The 25,561-nt window shown below is 34.1% G+C and overlaps 1 protein-coding gene across 1 annotated transcript; it reads left to right on the forward strand.

Moving 5' to 3' along the window:
* Positions 1-1,139: 1,139 nt before the first annotated feature.
* Positions 1,140-20,433, forward strand: LOC127737226 (uncharacterized). Its single transcript, XM_052247760.1, has 10 exons — positions 1,140-1,299; positions 3,572-3,679; positions 4,741-4,919; positions 6,712-6,786; positions 9,505-9,515; positions 9,559-9,638; positions 12,097-12,183; positions 14,418-14,525; positions 19,244-19,419; positions 20,325-20,433. Exons 1-10 carry the CDS (start codon positions 1,224-1,226, stop codon positions 20,409-20,411), a joined length of 987 nt encoding a protein of 328 aa, XP_052103720.1. The 5' UTR covers positions 1,140-1,223; the 3' UTR covers positions 20,412-20,433.
* The last annotated feature ends 5,128 nt before the right edge of the window (positions 20,434-25,561 follow it).

Consider the following 25,561-nt stretch of genomic DNA (forward strand, 5'->3'; position numbering starts at 1 on the left):
TCTTTTAAAGTTATTTGGTCTACAATTATGAATGGTAACTTTGAAACTCTCTTTCTTGTTTCAACTCATGTATCAATAAAACTAATATAATATAATTTTGAAAGGAATGAATTGTTTTACTATTTTTGCAGGAGCCAAACTTTAATGGCTGTTGTCATACCTCCTTTCTGTCCTGCACAATATACGCCCTTTTCTGAACGGTAAGCAAAACAAAAACAAAAACAACAGCAACAAGATCAAAGCGGTAGTGCAAACAAACTTTTAGGAAAAGAAGGGACCGCTAGGTAGGGAACATGCATAATTATTACACCACACCATCAATCATAGTTTACGCCGCGCTGAATAACCGAAGCGGCGGCGATCTTGTTTTGCTATGCACCGTACTTGCGACGTATATCTGTATATAATGTCCAGGATAATATCATCAAGAATATTAAACCTGGGAACACTATACATATGGATTGTGTCATATTGGTTTCGGAATTTTGATATTTGCTATAAGGTAGCCAGAATTATCATGAACGAAAACAAATTTCTTGATAACTAGTTAAATGAGTGAAATCTTCTTAAAGACTTGGAATAACCAGTTGAAACTAAAACCACAAGTGACATGCAAACTTAACAAATGGTATCAGAATGCGTATGTTATACCTGGGGCATGGTTCCCAGGATTAAAAAAAAACGGAAATCATCATCAAATCCTCACACATGCATTTTAAGACAGAAACAAAATATTATAAATAAAATAAAGTAAAAATATCATTAGATTTATGTTATAGATTACCTTTTTGGTAATATTTGAAATAGACGTCGTATGATTTTATTTTCTTGCTTATGAACTTTGCTCTATATTTATCAGACCATCAGTTAAAGTTGAATATGGTGCCATGTAACAAGTCCTCGTGTGACATCAAACTATGGAATATCTCAATTGCTATCGAGTAGGGGAGGAAAAGCAATAATCTTAATTACTGCATCATATCTTTTGGGAATTTTCAATAATTAATATTTTACATTAATGTATTCTTACCTCTAAACAAAATCTTTTATTTCAAAATTAAATCATGTTGATACAGTTTACAATTCAGACAGTGACAACCTTTGTCACCCTCCAGTTGAATTTAGAATGAACTATTCCAAGAGAAATATACAACTATAAGAAGTGCCTGTTATCATCCTAATGCTTTACTAATTGACCATACACCAACTGGACATTGTACATTATGATCAAGTTCCTAATTTTCTCTTGTGCGTTGGTCGCAGCTTCTGCTGTCGTCATTCATAACTACAAGGACTGTGGTAAGTAATATTTCATTTTGCTGAAAAAATTGTATGTATTTATTCAAAATATATTTGTATGTAAAATGATCTTCCATGATTTTATACCTTAATTCTTTAGTAACGTAGTTGTTTAAAAATGCTCAAAAAAGTGAAAAACAATACGTCTGCCTTTAATTAACCCCCCCCCCCCCCCCCCCCCCCCCCCAAAAAAAAAGAAAAAAGAAAAAAAGTATAAGTCATTCCGCTCAATTTAACCCACACCTCAAATCAACCTCGAGAGGACCATTTGCACAACAGAGAGAGGGATAAGAAGTTTTGTTATAACCTTTTGATGTTATTTTCATTTGTTAATTCGGAGTAACATTTCCAATAAGTATAAATAAAAAGAATTCATTCTCTACGCTATGTCTCAAGATTCGATCTTTTGTCACGTAGCTGATCTGTTCTTTACCTTTGAGAGTCTTCTGCGGTCCTCATTTATTTTTTCTAAAGGTATTTTTTTTTGTATCATGGCAAATCAAACAACTGTCTTCTTCAATAGAAGTTTTCTTTTTCTATCCATTATTCAAATGCAAAATGAAAACTCTTACAAGAATGAGTAAAAATATTTGTAAACTGTGTAAATAGTCATCAGTTCAATTTAAACTTTGGTATATTTGATAAGTGTCATATGTTTTGTGTAATTACATTCAATAATAAATTATATATATTCAAAGACAGGACATGGCTTTATAAGTTTAAAAATCTGTCACTAGGAGTCTATTTCAACAGTCGGACATTCCACTTTAGCCTTAAAAAAGAATGTGTTGCTTTATGACCAGACAATCAAATTCCTTTCTCTGAAAACAATACTAACAGATGCTTTTCATATCACTTTCAACCAAAATTAAACTTTTTGCCAAAAATTTCATTTTGGATAAAATATACCGAAGTTGGCACATTAGCCTACTTGGCTGTATAGATAATGTATGTCATTGCACTCCATATTTCAGTACTAATTTTGCTTATCTAAGGCATTTGATAAAAGTAGGACAACCGCTTATGAATCAAAATAGTTTTGCATATACCTTCCAAGTTATTTAATGACTAAACAAACGTGTCCGCTTTAAAATATTATCATAAAAATGATTTTCACTGAAAACATCACTGACAGTTGTTTTCTACGCCACTTTACACCAAAATATATGTTTCATCCACATGCAATTTCATTTTGAATTAAATATTCCGAAGGCGTCATATTGGCAAATGCGTCACATTAGAATACTTTGCTGTACAAATAATGTGTGTCATAACACTCCGTATTTTAGTACTTAGTCTGCTTATCTAAAGCATTGAATAAAATGTAGGACAACCGAATATAGATCGAAATAGTTTTGCATATAACTTCCAAATTATTCAACGACTGTACAAACGTGACCGCGTTGATTTATTATCATAACATGAATGATATAATTTAGTATAATACATTATTGATAAGTCACAACTATTACAGAATAATCTACATGAAGCAGATGTATGTATATACATCGGAGGAAAATGTTTGACAAGAGTATACAGTTAATCAAAGAAGACCTATACACTATTCTTGAAATGGCATATCATACTTAAAAGATACAAAAATTAAAAATTAATACAATAAGAAATATGATAAACGAATAGCCAATACATTGAGAGAGAAAGAGAGAGAGAGAGAGAGAGAGAGAGAGAGAGAGAGAGAGAGAGAGAGAGAGAGAGAGATACACTCTTATCATATAAGTTCATGCTTGGAAAAGCAACTTTTTACTCTGATAATCATTGTATATTCAGGTTCCCGTGATGGACTTGTCAAATCAATCGAGAGAGAGAGAGAGAGAGAGAGAGAGAGAGAGAGAGAGAGAGAGAGAGAGAGAGAGAGAGAGATACACTCTTATCATATAAGTTCATGCTTGGAAAAGCAATTTTTTACTCTGATCATCATTGTATATTCAGGTTCCCGTGATGGACTTGTCAAATCAATCGAGAGAGAGAGAGAGAGAGAGAGAGAGAGAGAGAGAGAGAGAGAGAGAGAGAGAGAGAGAGAGAGAGTTACACTCTTATCATATAAGTTCATGCTTGGAAAAGCAATTTTTTACTCTGATAATCATTGTATATTCAGGTTCCCGTGATGGACTTGTCAAATCAATCGAGAGAGAGAGAGAGAGAGAGAGAGAGAGAGAGAGAGAGAGAGAGAGAGACAGAGAGAGAGACTCTTATCATATAAGTTCATGCTTGGAAAAGCAATTTTTTACTCAGATAATCATTGTATATTCAGGTTCCCGTGACGGACTTGTCAAATCAATCGACATCAGCCCTTGCACAGCAGAACCTTGTAAATTGAAACGTGGAACAAATGTGACAATCGCCATTACCTTTACTTCAAGTAAGTTACATAATATTTAATTGGAAAATCCGACCGCAATTGAGTACCGAAACGCGCGATTTTATAAGTTAGATTACTTCTAACCATTATATAAAAATAAGGAGATGTGGTATATGACAGCCAATGAGACAACTTTAAACCAAAGATTATATGAAGTGGATGTAAGCAATTACAGGCAACCAGTCTATTTTAAATGTTTTGCTTCCAATTTCAGATTTTTGTGCAATGGGGAACAATTGGGTATGACAAACTATGGCCTCTCTATGGCCGCCAGTGCATTGCACAAACATGGTATATTCAACGGGATCTGACAATAATATTAACATGTTAGTGCATCAAACTTTTTAAAAGGTTAAAAGTGGACTGTAAAATAGATGGATATTTAACGACAATTTTGTCATTTCCGTCGTAAAATGATATTTTTAAGTGTTCTTTTTCCTAAGTTAGATGACATCACTGAATTCGATTTTTCACCGGATCTTCACTAGAGATGAGCAACACGACATGTGCCACTATATAAGATCAGACCCTGTGGTAAAATAAAATCAGAGGAAATTTGACTTACCATTTAAGTTAATGTAAGGCAAAGTATACGTAATTGGATGATATATCGGATTCGATGACGTTTAGAACTCGTTGGACTGACAAAATATCATTATATCTGAAATATCGCTCAGTTACGTATACTTTGCCAGTGGCTATCAGAACCTTGTTGTATTATACAGTAAATCACCAAGATTAGATTAAATTTATTGGATTTAAGAGGCTTCAGAGTCAAATATACAGTATTTAGTTGAATATAAATAACCGCAGTAAAAAGCAATACTATGCCATTAGTCTTCAGGAGCAGAAATGATAGTTTTAGTCTTCAGGAGGAGAAATGATAGTTTTAGTCTTCAGGAGGAGAAATGATAGTTTTCCCTCCTTACACCGTGTTCTGCTATGTGATAATTGTGCTTCTGTTAAATATATTCAAATAATTTATTTAGTTTAGTCAGGATTTATAGACTTTCCGCCTATGAATTAAGGGATTTTTGTTAATACTTTTTTTATCATTGCAGAAGTCGATACAAGACGAGTAACAACATCAGTTCACGGAATTCTGGGATTTATACCAATTCCATTTCTGGGAATCCCTAAGGATTCATGTGCAAATCATAATGTAGATCATTGTCCAATCATGAATGGCGAAACAATTGTATACTCAAACCAAATATATGTAAATCCGATATTTCCATTGGTACGTATTTTTAGATCTGAATGTGGTGTGTTCTGATGGTATTGTACACTATATACATAATAATCATTTAAACAAATGAAACTTTTTTCACACCTTTTAGACATCACTTGGCGTCCGTCGTCGTCTGTTGCCTTTTGTCCGTCGAAACTATTTCGAACGTTTACTTTTCCGGAACTTTTGAATCAATTCAAACCAAACTTAAGTTGATTATTTTCGAATTATTGTTTGTAAATTTTAGGTATAAAAAACATGGCCATCTTTGCTAAAAATAGAACATAAGGGTAAAGTACAAATTACTGTCTAAATATCAATAAGATTATTTTTGATACAGTAAATCGGATGCACAAATGTTGTTCAGAACATATTAACAAATTACATTGAAATTATCTTACGATTCCTTTGACTCTGTTCCCCTTAAAACAATTTTGACTTATAGTAGTTTTTTGTTCACTAGAGAACAAATTTGTATCAATGTCAGTATTTTATTTATTATATTGAAACTCATTATAGATAGAATAATCTGTAAACAACAAACAGAATAGCAAAAATGCTGAATAGCTATAAAAATCATAAGCAATAGAAAAAATCTAAACAAAAATGTCAATACGACTGAAATCATCGTATACCCCTTGTAGAAGTTTTTGATCTTACATAACGATATTTTACCAATTTTAGCGTTTCATTTTTTTTCTTGAGAATGATGAAAAACAGGCATAACTGTCAAACCGAAATTAATGAGCAATACAGCAACTACAAAAATGCTAATATCAATGACCTCTTAACTCTCTCCTGATAGTAGGTATTGAACTTCAATGACGACATTTTACCAAATTGTTTTTCGTCAATTATCTTAAAAAATAGACATATACCGTAAAAACAAAAATGATCAGTACTACAAGAAATAAGAACTACAAGCATTCTTATATGACTGATTCCATCAACTAACTCCTTATAGTAGTTATTGAACTTATAGGACGATATTTTACAAATAAAGCATGTTGTCTATTATCTTGAAAACAATAATGGATAAACAGAGCCTATAAGCAGCTAAAATGACCAGCAAACAATTCTATAAAAATACTAACTAATAATTTTCAGGAGTTCTTGCCCTTAAAAACGATCTTTGACCAAAGGTTTCTTATTTGCTTATAATTTGGAAACTATGATAGACAAAAAGTCAAAAATGATCAGCAATACAAGAATTAAGATTAAGAAGCAAATAGACATCTACACATCATTTCATTGGTCGTAACTTGGGGAAGGACCATTTGATTTGTTATAATTATTTCATTTTTGGGGGAGGGCTTGTAGGATTTTGTATATATTTTCCCCTCAATATCTTTACAAAAATGAGTTGTCAAACTACTATGGGCCTCTAGCCCTTTAATCATATTCATGCTTTTTATTTAGAAATTGTTTGAATGTTCATAAATTTAAAAACGTGGACGGTATTAAATAAGGAGAAATGGTATGATTACCAATGTGACAAATATGTATCCACCAAAGATCAACGAATAAGGATGTGAACAACTTGGTGTCATCGTACGACTTTCAACAATAAGCAAAACCCATACCGTATACAGTATGCTGTACAAGGCCCTGTGATGTCAAAAATGTAACAATCCAAAAGGAGAAAAAAAGATCTGCGGCCTGATGTATGATAAAAACAATAAACGAAAAACAATTATCAATTGTTGTGAACAAGAAGCCGAAAATAAACTACGTGCACTGATTTGTAATTAAATAGTGACAATTTCTATGGCATTTTCAAGCGCCTTGTATCTATTTTCAGGTTAGAGTAACCGTGGAGTTCGAAGTGAAGGATGACCATCACGATATGGTATGCTTCAAGTTCCCAACAGAGATTGTCAACTAAATATATGTATAGCCATGTGAATGAAAATCCTTAAAACCGTTGAACATTTTGTTATATTTAGTAAAATAAACAAGTTTTCTATCAATTCGTATACTTATTGCGATAACATCCGTATGGATCAATTCAAAATACATACAGGAATATAACAAATTATTACCATAAACAATTAAATTCATATACATATAAAACGTACAAAAAATATACACTTTGACCGATGCGGCATATTTATTTATCCTGCCGAACTGACTTTAAATAAAGCTAATACTAACAATGAACACTGCCCTTTCCTGGATCTTGATATCTATATCTTTAACGGGAAGCTTAATACCAAAATGTATGATACAAGAGATGATTTTTCATTTCCTATTGTTAATTATCCATTTTTAGATGGTGACGTTCCCTTGTCACCATCTTATGGTGTTTATATATCTCAACTTGTTCGATTCGCTCGTGTATGTAACAACGTATTTGATTTCAACGAAAGAAATCTCTGTATTACTGAAAAATTATTACACCAGGGTTTTCGATATCACAAACTAGTCAAAACATTTACTAAATTTTATCATCGGTACAAGGACATCATTCGTTAATATAAATCAACATGCAGACATCTTATACGTTCAGGTATTTCACATCCAATATTTTATGGTGATATTCTTCACAAAGCACAAAAATGTCGGCATTCACCTCAAAAGCTAACCAAACCTTTAAACAGACTTATTCGGAAAGGATATAGTTTCGATACTGTTGTCAAGTCATTAAGGATTGCATATTTTGGTATTAATATTGATTCACTCATAGGGTCTTTGCATCGGAAATAAACACATTTATTCTAAAACCAGTTGTTGGCATGATACGGGTTATGTTCTTCTCATATATTTTATGATGGTATGATACTAAACCCCTAACGGGAGGGATTGTACCTGATTTTCATATGATGAAGACATAATCTTTCAATCAGTTTAATTGAGGTCTGGAGCTGGCATGTCAGTAACTGCTAGTAGTCCTTTGTTAATTTATGTATCATTGTCATTTTGCTTAGTTTCTTTTGTTACCTATTCTGACATCGGACTCGGACTTCTTTTAAACTGAGTTTTACTGTGCGTATTGCTATGTATTTCTTTATTCTACATTGGCTAGAGGTATAGGGGGAGGGTTGAGATCTCACAAAACATGTTTAACCCCGCCGCATTTTTGCGCCTGTCCCAAGTCAGGAGCCTCTGGCCTTTGTTAGTCTTGTATGTTTTTTAATTTTAGTTCCTTTATATGTTTTGGAGTTTAGTGTGACGTCCATTTCCACTGAACCAGTACACAATTTTATTTAGGGGCCAGCTGAGGACCACCTCCGGGTGCGGGATTTTCTCGCTGCGTTGAAGACCACTTGTGGCCTTCGGCTGTTATCTGCTCTTTGGTCGGGTTGTTGTCTCTTTGACATATTCCCCATTTCCATTCTCAATTTTATTTCGCGATGGTAACGACTGCTTCTTTATTAAGTAAAAAATAGTTGGCAAAAGTTACATTTAGGATTAAGATTCATTAAGAATGTCCGCTAATTTAATATTTTTAATAAATGTTCGGGAGCGCACAACCATCCCCATAACCATGGACAGTGGTGTAACGGCACAACATAAGAACAAAGAGTAAAAACCAATTAGAAATGGTTTGACCGGCTCATCAGTTTGGCACAAAGCACTTAAATAGTTAAATTAAAGACGAAAGACACACATTACCGACCTAAGAGTACTTCCATTTACAGAAAGCTAGTTAAAAACCAATTGCAACTAATAAATGAATCCTGTTCTCCCAGACTAAAGTATTAATCAGTACACCTCCATCGGATTGAGTGCAGAGTCGTCATATATATATATAAAAGCATGATCTTGCTCACTACCAAAATCTACGTTTATTGTATCAACAGGATGATGGACCATAAGTTTTCATAATTGTATAGCAATACACACTTAGTTATGTTTTCATTATCAACAACAACAGCAATGTTAGAACCGATAAAACACAATATTCAAAGATTTTGAAAAGAAAATAATAATCTTTTGAAAAAATTTGACATTTATAAATCTTCAGACATTTAGGCATGACACCACTAATTTATAGTCCCATTGCTTTCTATGTTAAATTCTGAAACTTCAAGCACTCATAGCTATAATTATAGTAATTTTGTATTAAGTTCAAATTAAGTGACAGTCTTTTCATGTCATAACTATGCCTTATCCTGACTTTAACTTGTGCTGAAAGATTGAACATACCTTTTATTGCATGTTAGAACGCCTTGATTCCTGGAAGTTTGGTAGTTCAAACACATGTACTTATTATCTGAGCAACAGGGAAAATATGCTCTCTTATTCAAATTTGTCCCTAAGCTTTCATTTGATACCAAAATTACCTGAATATTTTACTTATTGACAAAGTTACAGCTATGCGTAGGAACTATTTTGTTTAAGATATGTACTACTTTCTTGCTTATTCCTTCTGGACCTAGTTAGAGGTTCTATATCTGTTATTGTTTTGTTTTTTTATCCTTGTGCACTTCAAACCATAAATTGCAATGCATAACAATGAAGAAATAAATAAAAGGAACACTTAGTTCCCCTCTGATTAAAAAAAAGAAATGGCAGTAAAAATGTCTTTGCACCTCCAAATAGCATGTCTTCGTAATTGTGTGAATTAAAACAAATGTAACTACTACAACAGGTATTGTCTATGTAACTACTACAACAGGTATTGTCTATGTAACTACTACAACAGGTATTTCTATGTAACTACTACAACAGGTATTGTCTATTTAACTACTACAACATGTATTGTCTATGTAACTACTACAACAGGTATTGTCAAACCCATAGATTCATCTTAAAACCTTGAATTAGGACAATTTCTTATTTAACATCATCTACACACATATATATATCAACGGAGTAAACGGGGTTATTACTAATTCTTTAATTGTTTAGGCCATTTGTCTCTTTTATCTCTATTCTAAATTATTTTTTTCAATTGTTCTACACTATTTTAGCATCCCATTACTCTTTATTCTTTTTTTATTAACCTTTCTCCGTTCTTTATATTTTTTGTGCATTATTTTTTATCATTTCCCCATTATTCTCTATTATTTACCCATTATTCTCTATTCTGTAAACTTCATCTAGACATCGTACTGTAACTTGGAATAAATATAAAAATAAGATGTGCTATGATTGCCATTGAGACAACAATCCACCAGAGTTCAATTGACGAAGATATAAGCAAAATGTTCCTTTTTGACGAACTATTCTATGCCTTTTTATTCCGTCAAAAATAGTATTGAAATAGTTAAAGTAAATTACTATTCGGGGCGTTATTTCATCCTTTTGGAACTATATAATAAAGCAACTTTGGTCAAATGACGTGAATTGACAAATGAATCTTAACAGTTGCAATAACACTAGTTATGATGACATAGATATTGTTGTTCTATATTTATAAAAAGGTGTGTCTTTCGCAGAGGTTAGCTGCATGTTTGATACACATTAAGCTATTGCATCCAATTCGGTCTAATGGTTTCCGAATATAGTCATTTTAAGAAGTGGTTGATAAAATTCAAGTGTCTCGTAGATAAAAATCCAAAGATAGACCAAATTCTACCAAATTTAGATCTTATTTTCATTTTATCGAAAAAATTTGAGAATACGATAGATAATGATATAAATTTAGAACATGCAAGAGTATCAATGCTTTCTCGCCAATCCTTTGCTTTGTAAAAACTATAGATATGTTTGCAAATCCAAGATGGTGTTGTCGGTTTTATATTGGACTTATGAATTTTGACTGCCCCCTTACACTATTTTCTTTTTTTTGTAAATATAATTCGATTTTAAGAATAAGAAGATGTTGTATGATTTCTTATGAGACAACTCTCCACCAGAGACCAAATGACACAGAAATGACATCTGCTATTAAGAAAAAATATAAGCCTTATTTGACAACGGTTATTTATGTCAAAATTCAAAGATGGGGTAAACGTCAATGGGACAGCAAGTATACAATACAAGTGTACCGAAGGGAGACATCAATCGGCAAACGACTGCCTACCAAAAAGGAATAGCGAATAACGCAAGCCATGAAGTCCACGAGTGTAGTAAAGTTTGAAATGAATCAAACAATGATTCGTCACCAACAATCCCAACTGAACAAAACACTGTAGAGACAACGAGAATCACAGCCACTGACAAAGTTCTAGGCTTGGGACAAGCACATAGTTAATCGTTGCATGATTTGATATGGTTCGGGGATAATTTAACTCTCCTATATCATGCATTGTGAAAGACACAATATGACAGTGAAAACTTATATTGTATACTAATATTGAGAAAGCGTTGTTTTAAAAAATGTCCGTTACTCGACCCCACCCCAGTTTGGTCAATGATACTTAGGCCACCAGACAAGTTAAGTTATATGCTGATCCCTCGATTTTCATTTATTATTTAAGAGGGATTTAGGAGAGGTGGTCTTCATGCCAGTCCGAAATCTTTAATATTCATGCTTTTTTTTCTCTATTCGTTTTACCACCTTTTTTCACCTTTATTCTCTCTAGCCCTCTCTATTTTCTAATCCATACCCGACTCTCATAAGGGAGAGCCTTTTTTATTTATTGATTTCATACTAAATTTACAAATAATCAATGAGCTGACCAAAAATAATTAATTCTGTTTTTAGTTTTTTTGGGGAGGTAAAGGAGGCTACCTTTATTAAAAAATTGAAATTAACAAAATTTTTAACGAGATTGTAACTATTCTTAGACCGTGTGTGTGGATGATTTTCATACATTTCTATTTTCCTCCGTCAATAAAAGACAATCATTTTCATAATGGATTTTTTGAATATTTTTCGTCACTACTTTTTACCTTTTCAGTCTTCCATAACATTATTTCTAGATTTTTTTTTGGATTTTTTTTGGATTTTTTTTTGGGGGACGGGGGGGGGGGGGGGGGGGGGAGCTGCAGGAGAAGGATACCTTTATTGAAAAATTTAATAAAAAAAATTACTACGAGTTTTCTATTTTCTTCTGTCAATAAAAGACTATAATTTTCATTTTAGAATATTGTGTGAGTTGAATAGTTTTAACCTTTAAATATTTTGGATCGTCACCAATTTTGACCCATTCAGTCTTCCATATACCCGAAGGTAATTGAACTATCCCACAGTGCATTCACGTGACTTAGTTTTATATAAAAACCAAAGACAATGGATTGAATTCTGATAATTAAAGGAATCACGCGTGGAACGGCGGTCTTCACGAGTCCTGAACAAAAATGGAAACATCGACAACATCTCTGATTCTTCTGATGTTTGCTGGGTTGTCGGTAGCGATAGATATTCAATTCAAATACTGCAGTATGTATTTCTTTGTTTTATTTATTTAAATTATAATACGAACAAGTTTAAATCATCAAATGGATTAAAATTGTAGATCATTGTTTGAATTTAATACTTTACTGATAACAACAGTATATAAACTATAATATCATAAACTGATAATAATTTTGACCAACAATAATAGAGAGAAAGTATGGGAAGAAGCTTTTGCCATTACACGTATACAGGTATACACTTTTCAAAGTCCGATTCAAACGACATGTCTTTCAGGAATAGCCTTCCAATGGCGGATCCAGGATTTCCATAAGAGGACCCGGAGTGCCCTAATGAAAAAGTTTGCAAACATTAAGTTGGGGGAGGGGATTAAAAATTCTGGAAAATGTCATAAAAAGCAATTTTATCGAGCATAAATCCCTCTCTCCGCTCAGTTCATCCGCTTCTGCTTTCACAAGGAACGTCAAAGACCAAAATCTATTCCGCGCAAATAACGTTATAATTTTTGGAAACTAAAAATATACAAGATAATTGTAGTAACTAAAAAGCGCTGTGTGTCCTCACTCTTTTCTTGGACTCTTTGATTGACTTGTGATGTTTTTCATTAAATTCGTTCAGATGTGGACTTATTAGCACTGTGTTATATATATATATCAGCTTCGCATTGATTTTAGTACTCTTGAGTTAAATTGAGAGTACGCAGAGCTGTGTAAATGTCTCTTGTCATTTGTTATTGTACAGTGCCGTACAGTTTGGTAATCATATATCTCTTTTTTTAATGGCAGTGGCTATTCTTCCGGCTATAGCCGGAAAAATAGTAAAACATGTCTATTCTTCCGGCAATCCGCGCCACATGATATACTTCTGTTGATATTGAACATTTGCGCATCCGCAAACGGATGGCCGGAAAAATAGAGATTTTTAACCGGATTTCCGAAGGAAAAATCGGTTATTGCTTTGGGGATGTACGGCGGGCGGCTGCCAAACAGTGTCCGTGCATTTACTCATGAACCGTTCAACTAAAGCTTTTCAAATTTTAATATGTTGTTACTGATGACGAAGTGGAGGTCAAGTTCAATATTGACGATTTTAACTTTCACCGTTCAGGAGTTATGGTTCTTGAAAGATTGAAAAATGGTCTTTCCAGTCGTGTCCGTGCTTTAACTCATGAACCGTTCAACAAAAGCTTTTCAAATTTTAATATGTTGTTACTGATGACAAATTGGAGGTCAAGTTCAATATTGACGATTTTCACTTTCACCGTTCAGGAGTTGTGGTTCTTGAAAGATTGGAAAATGGTCTTTCCAGTTGTGTCCGTGCTTTAACTCATGAACCGTTCAACAAAAGCTTTTCAAATTTTAATATGTTGTTACTGATGACAAAATGGAGGTCAAGTTCAATATTGATGATTGTCACTTTTACCGTTCAGGAGTTATGGTCCTTGTGAAAAATGCCAGGACACAAATAAATGTTAAAAAATCCGGTTTGCTGTCGCTCTGACAGCCTCTTGTTAACTATTCTTCTGGCTAGCCGGAACAATAGGCACTCCGTTTTTTAATCATCATTGGTTGACAGAGGTATCATTATCAATCTTACAACATTTTCAATTTTTGTTTCATGTTCCAGATACGGAACCAGGATTTTGCTTAAGAGTTCCATGTCGAAATAATCTTTGCTGCGTCGAGCGTGGCGCAATTATATTTAAGATTTGCCACGATTAAAAAAATACCGACTTTTTGGACGAATGCTGGTAGTTCTTAATTGTGTATAAAATTGAGAATGGAAACGGGGAGTGTGTCAAAGAGACAACAACCCGACCAAAGAGCAGAAAACAGCCCAAGGGCACTAATGGATCTTCAACACTGCGAGAAATCCCCACCCCGAGGCGGGCTTCAGCTGGCCCCTAAACAAAAATGTGTATTAGTTCATAGAAAATGGTCGTCACAATAAACTCCGAAACATATAAATGAACCGAAATTAAAAAAACATACAAGACTAACAATGGCCAGAGTTCCTGACTTGGGACAGGCGCAAAAATGCGGCGGGGTTTAGCATGTTTTGTGAGATCTCAACCCTCCCCCTATACTTCTAGCCAATGTAAAATAAACAAACAAACAGCAATACGCACAGTAAAACTAAGTTTAAAAGAAGTCCGAGTCCGATGTTAGAATAGGTAACAGAAGAAACTAAACAAAATGACAATGATAACATAACTTAAATAATAGTTTTAATTACTGATATCACATTCTTTTTTTCAGAGGATGGACCCCAGAACGTAAAAAAAGTCAACATTAATCCTTGTGATAAACTTCCGTGTGTTTTCCATCATGGTGTAAATGTAACAGTCAAAGTGGATTTTGTTTCACGTACGTATTTTGTAGTTATTATAAACATACATATGATACTGGTTTCTGTGAACACGAAACATCAGTGTCTCTGAAATCCAGGAATAAGCTGCACCGAGATAAAGTTTGGAAAGATCATGATGAACCCAGATGGCACGAACAAAGCATGCAGGAAAAGTCCTCTAAATTCAAATTTTGCTTGAGGATGTTGCAACGTTATTTTTAGTACCATTGTAGGCTAATCGCACTGATTATTTATCTTTTGTTGGGGGCATGGTTTTTTCTCGTTTTTTTTCGACTTTAATATAAAGATATAACAAACAGGAACAAGATTTTTTTTTATCAAAACTAAATGTTGTATTTCCCCTCATTTCAATGGATTTAAACCATTTTGTTCACTTCCTTTCAGAAACATTTTTTTCTCACAAAATTTATGATGAAACTATTTATTTTCCACCTTCCCCTCACCCCTACTAACACACACTTAGTATATGTAAGAGAATGGTAATCCCTTTCTTCATGAATAAGTACGAGCGTTAGCGTTATTCTAAACATGATTGGTCGTTGTCTTACCTAATTTTGTGAACTGTGAAAATATGTATCATTTGAATTATGTCAAGATTGAAGCACTGAACAGTTATCACTGTGCGGATTGTATCCTCAAGGAATGATAGACAATTAGCAGTGGTGGTAAAAAAGGCTTTCGCCTTGGTTTTAGTCACTAAGTTAAGTTAACAGCCTCGGTGGTCTTGATCCTTAAATTGTTAATCAAGTAGATAGCAAACGCTTGAAAGACGTCGGTGAAATGCACCATAGTTTTTGTCTCGCTTTGACGGAGTCAAAAAGCGAGACATAGGTATGCTGTTTCTGGCGTCGAAGGCGTCGGCGGTGGCGGCGTCGACGGCGGTGGCGTCAACAATGTATTAGTTTGTGATTAGGTTTAGTTCATTTCATGGCGAACCACTAGTGGTAGGTCAATGATATTTGGTATGCAGTTGTATTAGCATTGGCACATCTCATTACCATGGAGATTATTTGGCCCAGCCCCCTCAGTAAAGGTCAGTTGACTTTGAAACTTTGATTAGTTTACATGTATTAGTTTGTGATTAGGTCAGTTTATGGGGAACCACTAGTTATGTCACGGAATAGAAGTTCCTTCATAATATAAGTTCCAAATGGAAACAATATTCTGGAATATTATTTCCACTGGAATAAATATTACAGTAAATGTTCCTAACGGAATAAATGGTATAGAATATTTGTTCCAACAAGAACAGATATTATGACATTGTTTATAACAAAGTTTCCAGTGGAACTTCTGTTAGGCGGAACAAATATACGTTGACAGGTCAATGATATTTGGTATGCAGTTGTATAAGCCATGGCATATCTCATTTCTATGGAGATTATTTGGCCCCGCCCCCTTATTCATGCTCTATATATTGACTTTGAAACTTTTGCTTAGTTTTCATGTATTAGTTTGTGATTAGGTCAGTTTTAGGGTAACTGTTAGTGGTAGGTCAATGATAATTGGTATGCAGTTGTATAAGCAGTAGCACATCAAATTTCCATGGAGATTATTTGACCCCGCCCCCTTATTTATGCTCTATTGACTTTGAAACGTTTGCTTAGTTTTCATGTATTTGTTTGTGATTAGGTCAGTTTAAGGGTAACTGTTAGTGGTAGGTCAATGATATTTGGTATGCAGTTGTATAAGCAGTAGCACATCTCATGTCCATGGAGAATATGTGGTCCTTACCCCTCAGTCATGGTCTATTGACTTTGAAACTTTTGCTTAGTTTACATGTATTGGTTTGTGATTAGGTCAGTTTAAGGGTAACTGTTAGTGGTAGGTCAATGATATTTGGTATGCAGTTGTATTAGCATTGGCACATCTCATTTCCATGGGGATTATTTGGCCACGTCCCATCAGTCAAGGTCTGATGACTTTGAAACTTTGCTTAGTTTACATGTATTAGTTTGTGATTAGGTCAGTTTATGGGGAACCACTAGTGGTAGGTCAATGATATTTGGTATGCAGTTGTATTAACATTAGCACATCTCATTACAATGAAGATTATTTAGCCCTGCCCCCTCAGTCAAGGTCTATTGACTTTGGAACTTTGCTTAGTTTACATGTATTAGAGTGTGATTAGGTCGGTTTATGGGGAACCACAAGTGGTAGGTCAATGATATTTGGTATGCAGTTGTATAAGCATTGGCATATCTCATTTCCATGGAGATTATTTGGCCCCGCCCCTCATTCATGGTCTATTGACTTTTAAAACTTTTGCTTAGTTTTCATGTATTAGTTAGCTGCACCGAGATAAAGTTTGGAAAGATCATGATGAACCCAGATGGCACGAACAAAGCATGCAGGAAAAGTCCTCTAAATTCAAATTTTGCTTGAGGATGTTGCAACGTTATTTTTAGTACCATTGTAGGCTAATCGCACTGATTATTTATCTTTTGTTGGGGGCATGGTTTTTTCTCGTTTTTTTTCGACTTTAATATAAAGATATAACAAACAGGAACAAGATTTTTTTTTATCAAAACTAAATGTTGTATTTCCCCTCATTTCAATGGATTTAAACCATTTTGTTCACTTCCTTTCAGAAACATTTTTTTCTCACAAAATTTATGATGAAACTATTTATTTTCCACCTTCCCCTCACCCCTACTAACACACACTTAGTATATGTAAGAGAATGGTAATCCCTTTCTTCATGAATAAGTACGAGCGTTAGCGTTATTCTAAACATGATTGGTCGTTGTCTTACCTAATTTTGTGAACTGTGAAAATATGTATCATTTGAATTATGTCAAGATTGAAGCACTGAACAGTTATCACTGTGCGGATTGTATCCTCAAGGAATGATAGACAATTAGCAGTGGTGGTAAAAAAGGCTTTCGCCTTGGTTTTAGTCACTAAGTTAAGTTAACAGCCTCGGTGGTCTTGATCCTTAAATTGTTAATCAAGTAGATAGCAAACGCTTGAAAGACGTCGGTGAAATGCACCATAGTTTTTGTCTCGCCTTGACGGAGTCAAAAAGCGAGACATAGGTATGCTGTTTCTGGCGTCGAAGGCGTCGGCGGTGGCGGCGTCGACGGCGGTGGCGTCAACAATGTATTAGTTTGTGATTAGGTTTAGTTCATGGCGAACCACTAGTGGTAGGTCAATGATATTTGGTATGCAGTTGTATTAGCATTGGCACATCTCATTACCATGGAGATTATTTGGCCCAGCCCCCTTATTTATGCTTTATTGACTTTGAAACTTTTGCTTAGTTTACATGTATTGGTTTGTGATTAGGTCAGTTTAAGGGTAACTGTTAGTGGTAGGTCAATGATATTTGGTATGCAGTTGTATTAGCATTGGCACATCTCATTTCCATGGGGATTATTTGGCCACGTCCCCTCAGTCAAGGTCTGATGACTTTGAAACTTTGCTTAGTTTACATGTATTAGTTTGTGATTAGGTCAGTTTATGGGGAACCACTAGTGGTAGGTCAATGATATTTGGTATGCAGTTGTATTAACATTAGCACATCTCATTACAATGGAGATTATTTAGCCCTGCCCCCTCAGTCAAGGTCTATTGACTTTGGAACTTTGCTTAGTTTACATGTATTAGATTTTGATTAGGTCAGTTTATGGGGAACCACAAGTGGTAGGTCAATGATATTTGGTATGCAGTTGTATAAGCATTGGCATATCTCATTTCCATGGAGATTATTTGGCCCCGCCCCCTCATTCATGGTCTATTGACTTTTAAAACTTTTGCTTAGTTTTCATGTATTAGTTTGTGATTAGGTCAGTTTAAGGGTAACCACTGATGTTAAGTCAATGATATTCGGTATGCAAATGTATTGGCATTTGCAAGTTTCATTTCCATGGAGATTATATAACCCCACCCCCTAATTATGGTTCATTGACTTTGAAACTTTTACATAGTTTACAAGTTAATGTTTGATTTTAGGTTTGTTTAAAGGGAACGACTTATGAAAAGTCAATGGTATTTGGTTTGCAGTTGTATTAGCATTGACACATCTCATTTCCATGGAGATTGTTTAGCCCTGTACCTTCAGTCATGGTTCATTGACTTTGAATATTTGCATAACTTACATGTTAAAGTATTGCTATTTTAATTTCAACATTTGCATGATCAAAATAACAAATAGGCGAGACATATCTCTGTGTTAACAGTTTATCAAATTATCTTATAAAAATGAGAATGGAAACAGGTAATGTGTCAAAGAGACAACAACCCGACCAAAGAGCAGGCCACCAATGGTAGCATTTAACAATTCTACATATTTAAAGTTTTCAGTCAGAAGATCATATCGATTTAGGTTTTGACTCGAAAAGCCCTGGTGTCGTAAACATTGCTATAAAAAGAATTTACGGGAGAAGTGAATAAGAGACAGAAGACACGAAAAAGGGACTTAATAAGACATCATTGGTCGAAGAAAATCTGACAAAATGAAAAACCACGAAAAGACAACAGTCGACAGGACACTACATAGAAAACTAGACTGAGTACTAGAAACCCGGGTTCATATGTGACACAAGTGAAATAAACAACTTACAAGTACGATGATATTTGTAGAAAAAACGGTGGCGATGTCTATTCCGCTTTTAATCAAAATCTTACAAATCTTACTACAGCGTGGCAATACGTGCATATTTAGTTATTTAATTTCATATTATAAAACATACTTTTGTATTAATATTTGCAGCTGCAAGTTCTGCCTCGCTGGAAGCCGAAATTTTTGGCATACTCGCAGGCATTCCAATAAAATTCAACATGCCTAATCCAAATGGTTGTAATGATTGCGGAATAACCTGCCCTATCAAACAAAATATGGAATATGTATACAGCAGTGAATTTTTCGTCATGAAGAGTTACCCGAACGTAAGTGACAATATCTTGCTAACAAATAATTATGCTAATTTGTTAAATGATTATGTGTACTGAAAAGTGACAGGTTCAGATAATTAAGACAGGGAAACTTATTCTTTAAACTCAATTATATCGCATTTTAACTTCAGAACTACTATTTTTTCTTGTATGCAAGTTCCCGCTACTGTAAAAATATGCGGCAGACGCAATTTTACAAATTGTAGATAAACTCATCATAGTACCAGGCTTCTAACTTTGTACACCAGACGCGTTTTGTCTACAAAAACTCCTCAGTGATACTCGAAATGATTTTTGTTTCATATAAAAACACACTTTTTTGGTCAGTGGTGTTTATTATTATTTTAGAAATACTTAAAGAATGCTATTTATTTATTTATCATGTCTTCGACTTCGCGTGAAAAAGACAAACAGATATCAGTAGTGCCTCAATTTTTTTTGTATGGTTCTGAAAAAAAGACAATACATGATGAGACCCAGAAAAATAACCAGGGGATTGACCTATCAGTTTCCACTGGTCGTCCTATACACAAACTTAAGTGTGACTTGAGAATAGGAAATATGGTCACCTTTGGTCTTTTTTTCTCCGACCGACAGTAAAACCTTTGTCAAAGTAGTAACGTTTGGCTGTGCGGATACATACATTTGCTGCCACGTCCTGGCAAAATGGGGACGGACAAAGAGAGTGCCACGCTTTCTGTACGTCAAAGAACCCTTGCAACATTTCTTTTAGGGTTCTGTAGGTGGCTTGTTGCCTTTATCCAGCATACCATTGTTTTTCAGTGGCAGTCTCAATCTCCCGCCCTTCATTCCGGTCGATTAAAAGTATATATTAAGGAAGTTAATTAAATATCACATTGATGAATTCATTAATTGTTTTTTGATAATATCTTTTACAGATCCAGCTTGCCGTTCAATGGGACTTGAGGGCTGCCAACAAGGACTTTTTGTTTTGTTTTGAATTTCCAATGACAATAATAGACTAATAATAAATTAGATTAAACCGTGTTGATATATGTTTAATTATACCTTCTTTTATTTTCATGCACAATTAACGTCATAAAACAACAACGACTATTTATTTGCTTTTCTATTAGTACAATACCCGGAGTAAAATCTTCATAACAGCTTCTTGTATATTTATAGGAATAGTAACCTCGGTTTTGAAAAAATAAAAATCCTGATGTGATGCTGACTATCACCATACAATATTGTTGTTTTCCCTTTGACTATCACCATACAATATTGTTGTTTTCCCTCTGACTATCACCATACAATATTGTTGTTTTCCCTCTGACTATCACCATACAATATTGTTGTTTTCCCTCTGACTATCACCATACAATATTGTTGATTTCCCTCTGACTATCACCATACAATATTGTTGTTTCCCCTTTGACTATCACCATACAATATTGTTGTTTTCCCTTTGACTATCACCATACAATATTGTTGATTTCCCTCTGACTATCACCATACAATATTGTTGTTTTCCCTCTGACTATCACCATACTATATTGTTGTTTTCCCTCTGACTATCACCATACAATATTGTTGTTTTCCCTCTGACTATCATCATACAATATTGTTGTTTTCCCTCTGACTATCACCATACAATATTGTTGTTTTCCCTTTGACTATCACCATACAATATTGTTGTTTTCCCTCTGACTATCACCATACAATATTGTTGTTTTCCCTCTGACTATCACCATACAATATTGTTGTTTTCCCTCTGACTATCACCATACAATATTGTTGTTTTCCCTCTGACTATCACAATACAATATTGTTGTTTTCCCTCTGACTATCACCATACAATATTGTTGTTTTGTTTTCCCTCTGACCATCACCATACAATAGTGTTGTTTTCCCTTTGACTATCACCATACAATAGTGTTGTTTTCCCTTTGACTATCACCACACAATATTGTTGTTTTCCCTCTGACCATCACCATACAATAGTGTTGTTTTCCCTTTGACTATCACCATACAATAGTGTTGTTTTCCCTTTGACTATCACCACTCAATATTGTTGTTTTCTCTTTGACTATCACCATACAATATTGTTGTCTTCCCTTTGACTATCACCATACAATATTGTTGTTTTCTCTTTGACTATCACCATACAATAGTGTTGTTTTCCCTCTGACTATCACCATACAATAGTGTTGTTTTCCCTCTGACTATCACCATACAATATTGTTGTTTTCTCTTTGACAATCACCATACAATATTGTTGTTTTCTCTTTGACTATCACCATACAATATTGTTGTTTTCTCTTTGACTATCACCATACAATATTGTTGTTTTCCCTCTGACTATCACCATACAATATTGTTGTTTTCCCTCTGACTATCATCATACAATATTGTTGTTTTCCCTCTGACTATCATCATACAATAATGTTGTTTTCCCTCTGACTATCATCATACAATATTGTTGTTTTCCCTCTGACTATACAATATTGTTGTTTTCCCTCTGACTATCACCATACAATATTGTTGTTTTCCCTCTGACTATCATCATACAATAATGTTGTTTTCCCTCTGACTATCACCATACAATATTGTTGTTTTCCCTTTGACTATCACCATACAATATTGTTGTTTTCCCTCTGACTATCACCATACAATATTGTTGTTTTCCCTCTGACTATCACCATACAATATTGTTGTTTTCCCTCTGACTATCACCATACAATATTGTTGTTTTCCCTTTGACTATCACCATACAATATTGTTGTTTTCCCTCTGACTATCACCATACAATATTGTTGTTTTCCCTCTGACTATCACCATACAATTTCCCTTTGACTATCACAATATACTATATTGTTGTTTTCCCTCTGACTATCACCATACAATATTGTTGTTTTCCCTTTGACTATCACCATATAATATTGTTGTTTTCCCTCTGACTATCACCATACAATTTCCCTTTAACTATCACCATACAATATTGTTGTTTTTCCTTTGACTATCACCATACAATATTGTTGTTTTCCCTCTGACTATCACCATACAATATTGTTGTTTTCCCTCTGACTATCACCATACAATATTGTTGTTTTCCCTCTGACTATCACCACACCCTATTGTTGTTTTCCCTTTTTATTTTATCTTCTCGATGGTCGAGTGGTATGAGACTGAAGGTCGTCTATATTGATAACTATAGACTGGTGTTCTTAGTTCGAACCCCGCTTCGGTAAGGTGCGTTTGACTACAATCTTAACTGAATATGATTACCAGTTTTCTTGTCGAAAGTCAGCGGTTCTCTCCAGATACTCCGGCCTCCTAATAAATAAAAACTGTCCGAGTGTGCTTTAAGGGACATAACACACCATCAATCAATCAGGAAATACAAAATTCATCAAATTAAATATTTTAGAGAAATAACCAATCTACCATTTGTGAAAAAAAAACAAGCCATGGACCTGCTTTCTGTGACCATATTTTCTCCATAATATGATCTAACCAACATTAGATATCCAAGATCGCAGAAAGTTGCGTTAAACACCAACAAGCAAAAACAGTTCAAATACTGTGGTTTCTATTACTTTAGATATATATGTTAGATGTGTACTGATTGATATTGTAGTCTTAGATACATGGTTTTTTTATTAGTTGTTATTAGCTTTGAACTAGCTTTCAATAACTGCGAGTACTATCAGATCTGTACTTTGTGCCTTTTGTGTTTTTGTTAGCCTAGGGTTTTTCGGCTTTGTATCGATCTGATGAGTAAGTTGTTTTTCAACTGACTTTTATAGTTTGTTCTGATGTACTGTTACACCACTGTCCCAGGTTAGGCGAAGGATGTGGCGCCATCAAACATGTTTAATCCCGCCACATTCTGTATGTGCCTGTCCCAAATCAGGATCCTGTAATTCATTGGGTGTCGTTGCTGTATATATCATATTTGTTTTTCCTTTTATTTTATTTTTACATAAATCAGGCCGTTAGTTTTCTCGTTTGAATTATTTAACATTTGTCATTTCGGGGCCTTTTATAGCTTACTATGTGGTATGGGTTTTGCTCATTGTTGAAGGCCGTACGGTGACCTAAAGTTGTTAACTTTTATGTCATTTGGTCTCTGGTGGAGAATTGTCTCATTGTCAATCAAACCACATCTTAGTTTTATAAGCTGACATGAGATGGTTTTGGCTGTTATTTTAGATCACTTTGGGGCCAAACAAAAACTCGTCGAAGAAAGGCAGACACCATTGGCAAGCGAAAATGCAAACAGACAAATAATGCAACATGCGACACACAACACTAATGTTTGAGCAATATGAATCTCAACGTCCTCCTGAACCATTTGTCTGAAGTCATCACAGTCGCACTCGAATATTTGTGTCGCACAGGTTCCAAAAGCGACTTGATTGACCCTAAAATGAATATTTGTGTCACATAGGTTCCAATAACTACTTGATTGACCCTAAAATGAATATTTGTGTCACATAGGCCTCAATCAAGTCGATGTTAAAAAAATCCAACCAAATGTTAAAACAAATTCTCTGATGTGAATTAGTTACTCTTCTAATATAAATATATATTTTCTGTGTTGAGTTTCAGTGTTTTCTATTACATTTCCGGATTTCTGTTATCTTTTCTTTGTATTTGATTGATTGAGAGGGTGCTAGTGTTATTTGTTGTGTACTTTTGTCAATTTTGATTTCCGGCATGATGCTGACTATCACTATTTTTTATTAATCTGTTTTCATATTATATTTTTTTTAATTGTTTTTTTCTTCTAAAATAGATTTTTTTCATGAAACTCGACCATGTGACATCCAGCCAAATGAAGGCATTGGTTAAAACTATTGCTATGATAAAAAAAATTATGTTAATTTTCTATTTTTGTCTTCATCTTTTATCAAAATAATCAGTATCATTTATCTTCACCTTACATGCCATTCTTGTGTAACACTGATTAGTTGATTTAAGATGTTTTCTAATTATGGAAAGGTTAAGAGAAGGGTGTGCTTGCACTATGTCGGCTCGGATAAGACTATGTTGGAATAGCTGTTTTCCTGGTGTGTTATTTCTATGTCTAATGAATAATGGATGTAATAGGTTAAAGCTGCACACCATCCATGGTTGATAGCAGAATATACATTATATTTAATTATATAAGATAAAACATTTTGCCTCCGGTTTCCCAGTTTTTAGTTGTATAAATTTGTGTTGGTATTATGAATTTTAAATGTAAATATTCAGTTTTTATTGCCGGCCACGAAAATCGCAAAAGCGAGACTTTGTGAGCTGTTTTTTTGGTATGTTGTCATCAATTGTTTAAGTTTTTCAATCATTAGACACACACATACACATCTTTGTGCTAAAATAGATATAAGAAGATGTGGTATGAATGCCAATGAGACAACTCTCCATCCAAGTCAAAATTTATAAAAGTAAACCATTATAGGTTAAAGTACGGTCTTCTACACGGAGCCTTGGCTCACACCGAACAGCAAGCTATAAAGGGCCCCAAAAATTACTAGTGTAAAACCATTCAAACGGGAAAACCAACGGTCTAATCTATATAAAAAACGAGAAACACTTATGAACCACATCAACAAACGACAACTACTGAACATCAGATTCCTGACTTAGGACAGGTGCAAACAATTGCAGCGGGTTTAAACGTTTTATTGGTACCAAACTTTCACCCTTATCTGAAACAATAGTGTAACATCACAACATAGAAAAACACACTATAAAATATCAATTGAAATGGCTTAACTCAATCAAAAGACATATTAACACCAGTGAACATACACTGAACAAATAAATTTGATCTATGATACAATGCAAATACAAAATAAATAAACTAAGGGAAAAATATTTAAAGTAACATTTTATACCGCTTTGAAATGTTAAACAATTTAAGAAAAACAATATACTAGAACAAAAATATCAGCCATTTGCTTTATCGAATTATGTAAATCTATAAATGTCTTTTACATTGTTATTATTTTCCATAAAATTTAAGTTATTATAATAAAAGCTACTTAAAAAAATTATCTAAACTATTAAAGCATAATTTCGAGTATTTTGACAAGAATGGCGCACCATATAATAGATTCTTCCCGATGCTGATTCGTATATTACTATTGATAACATTAAGGACCTAAAT

Source organism: Mytilus californianus, unplaced genomic scaffold (genome assembly GCF_021869535.1).
Source record: "Mytilus californianus isolate M0D057914Y unplaced genomic scaffold, xbMytCali1.0.p SCAF_4, whole genome shotgun sequence".
Classification (NCBI taxonomy): domain Eukaryota; kingdom Metazoa; phylum Mollusca; class Bivalvia; order Mytilida; family Mytilidae; genus Mytilus; species Mytilus californianus.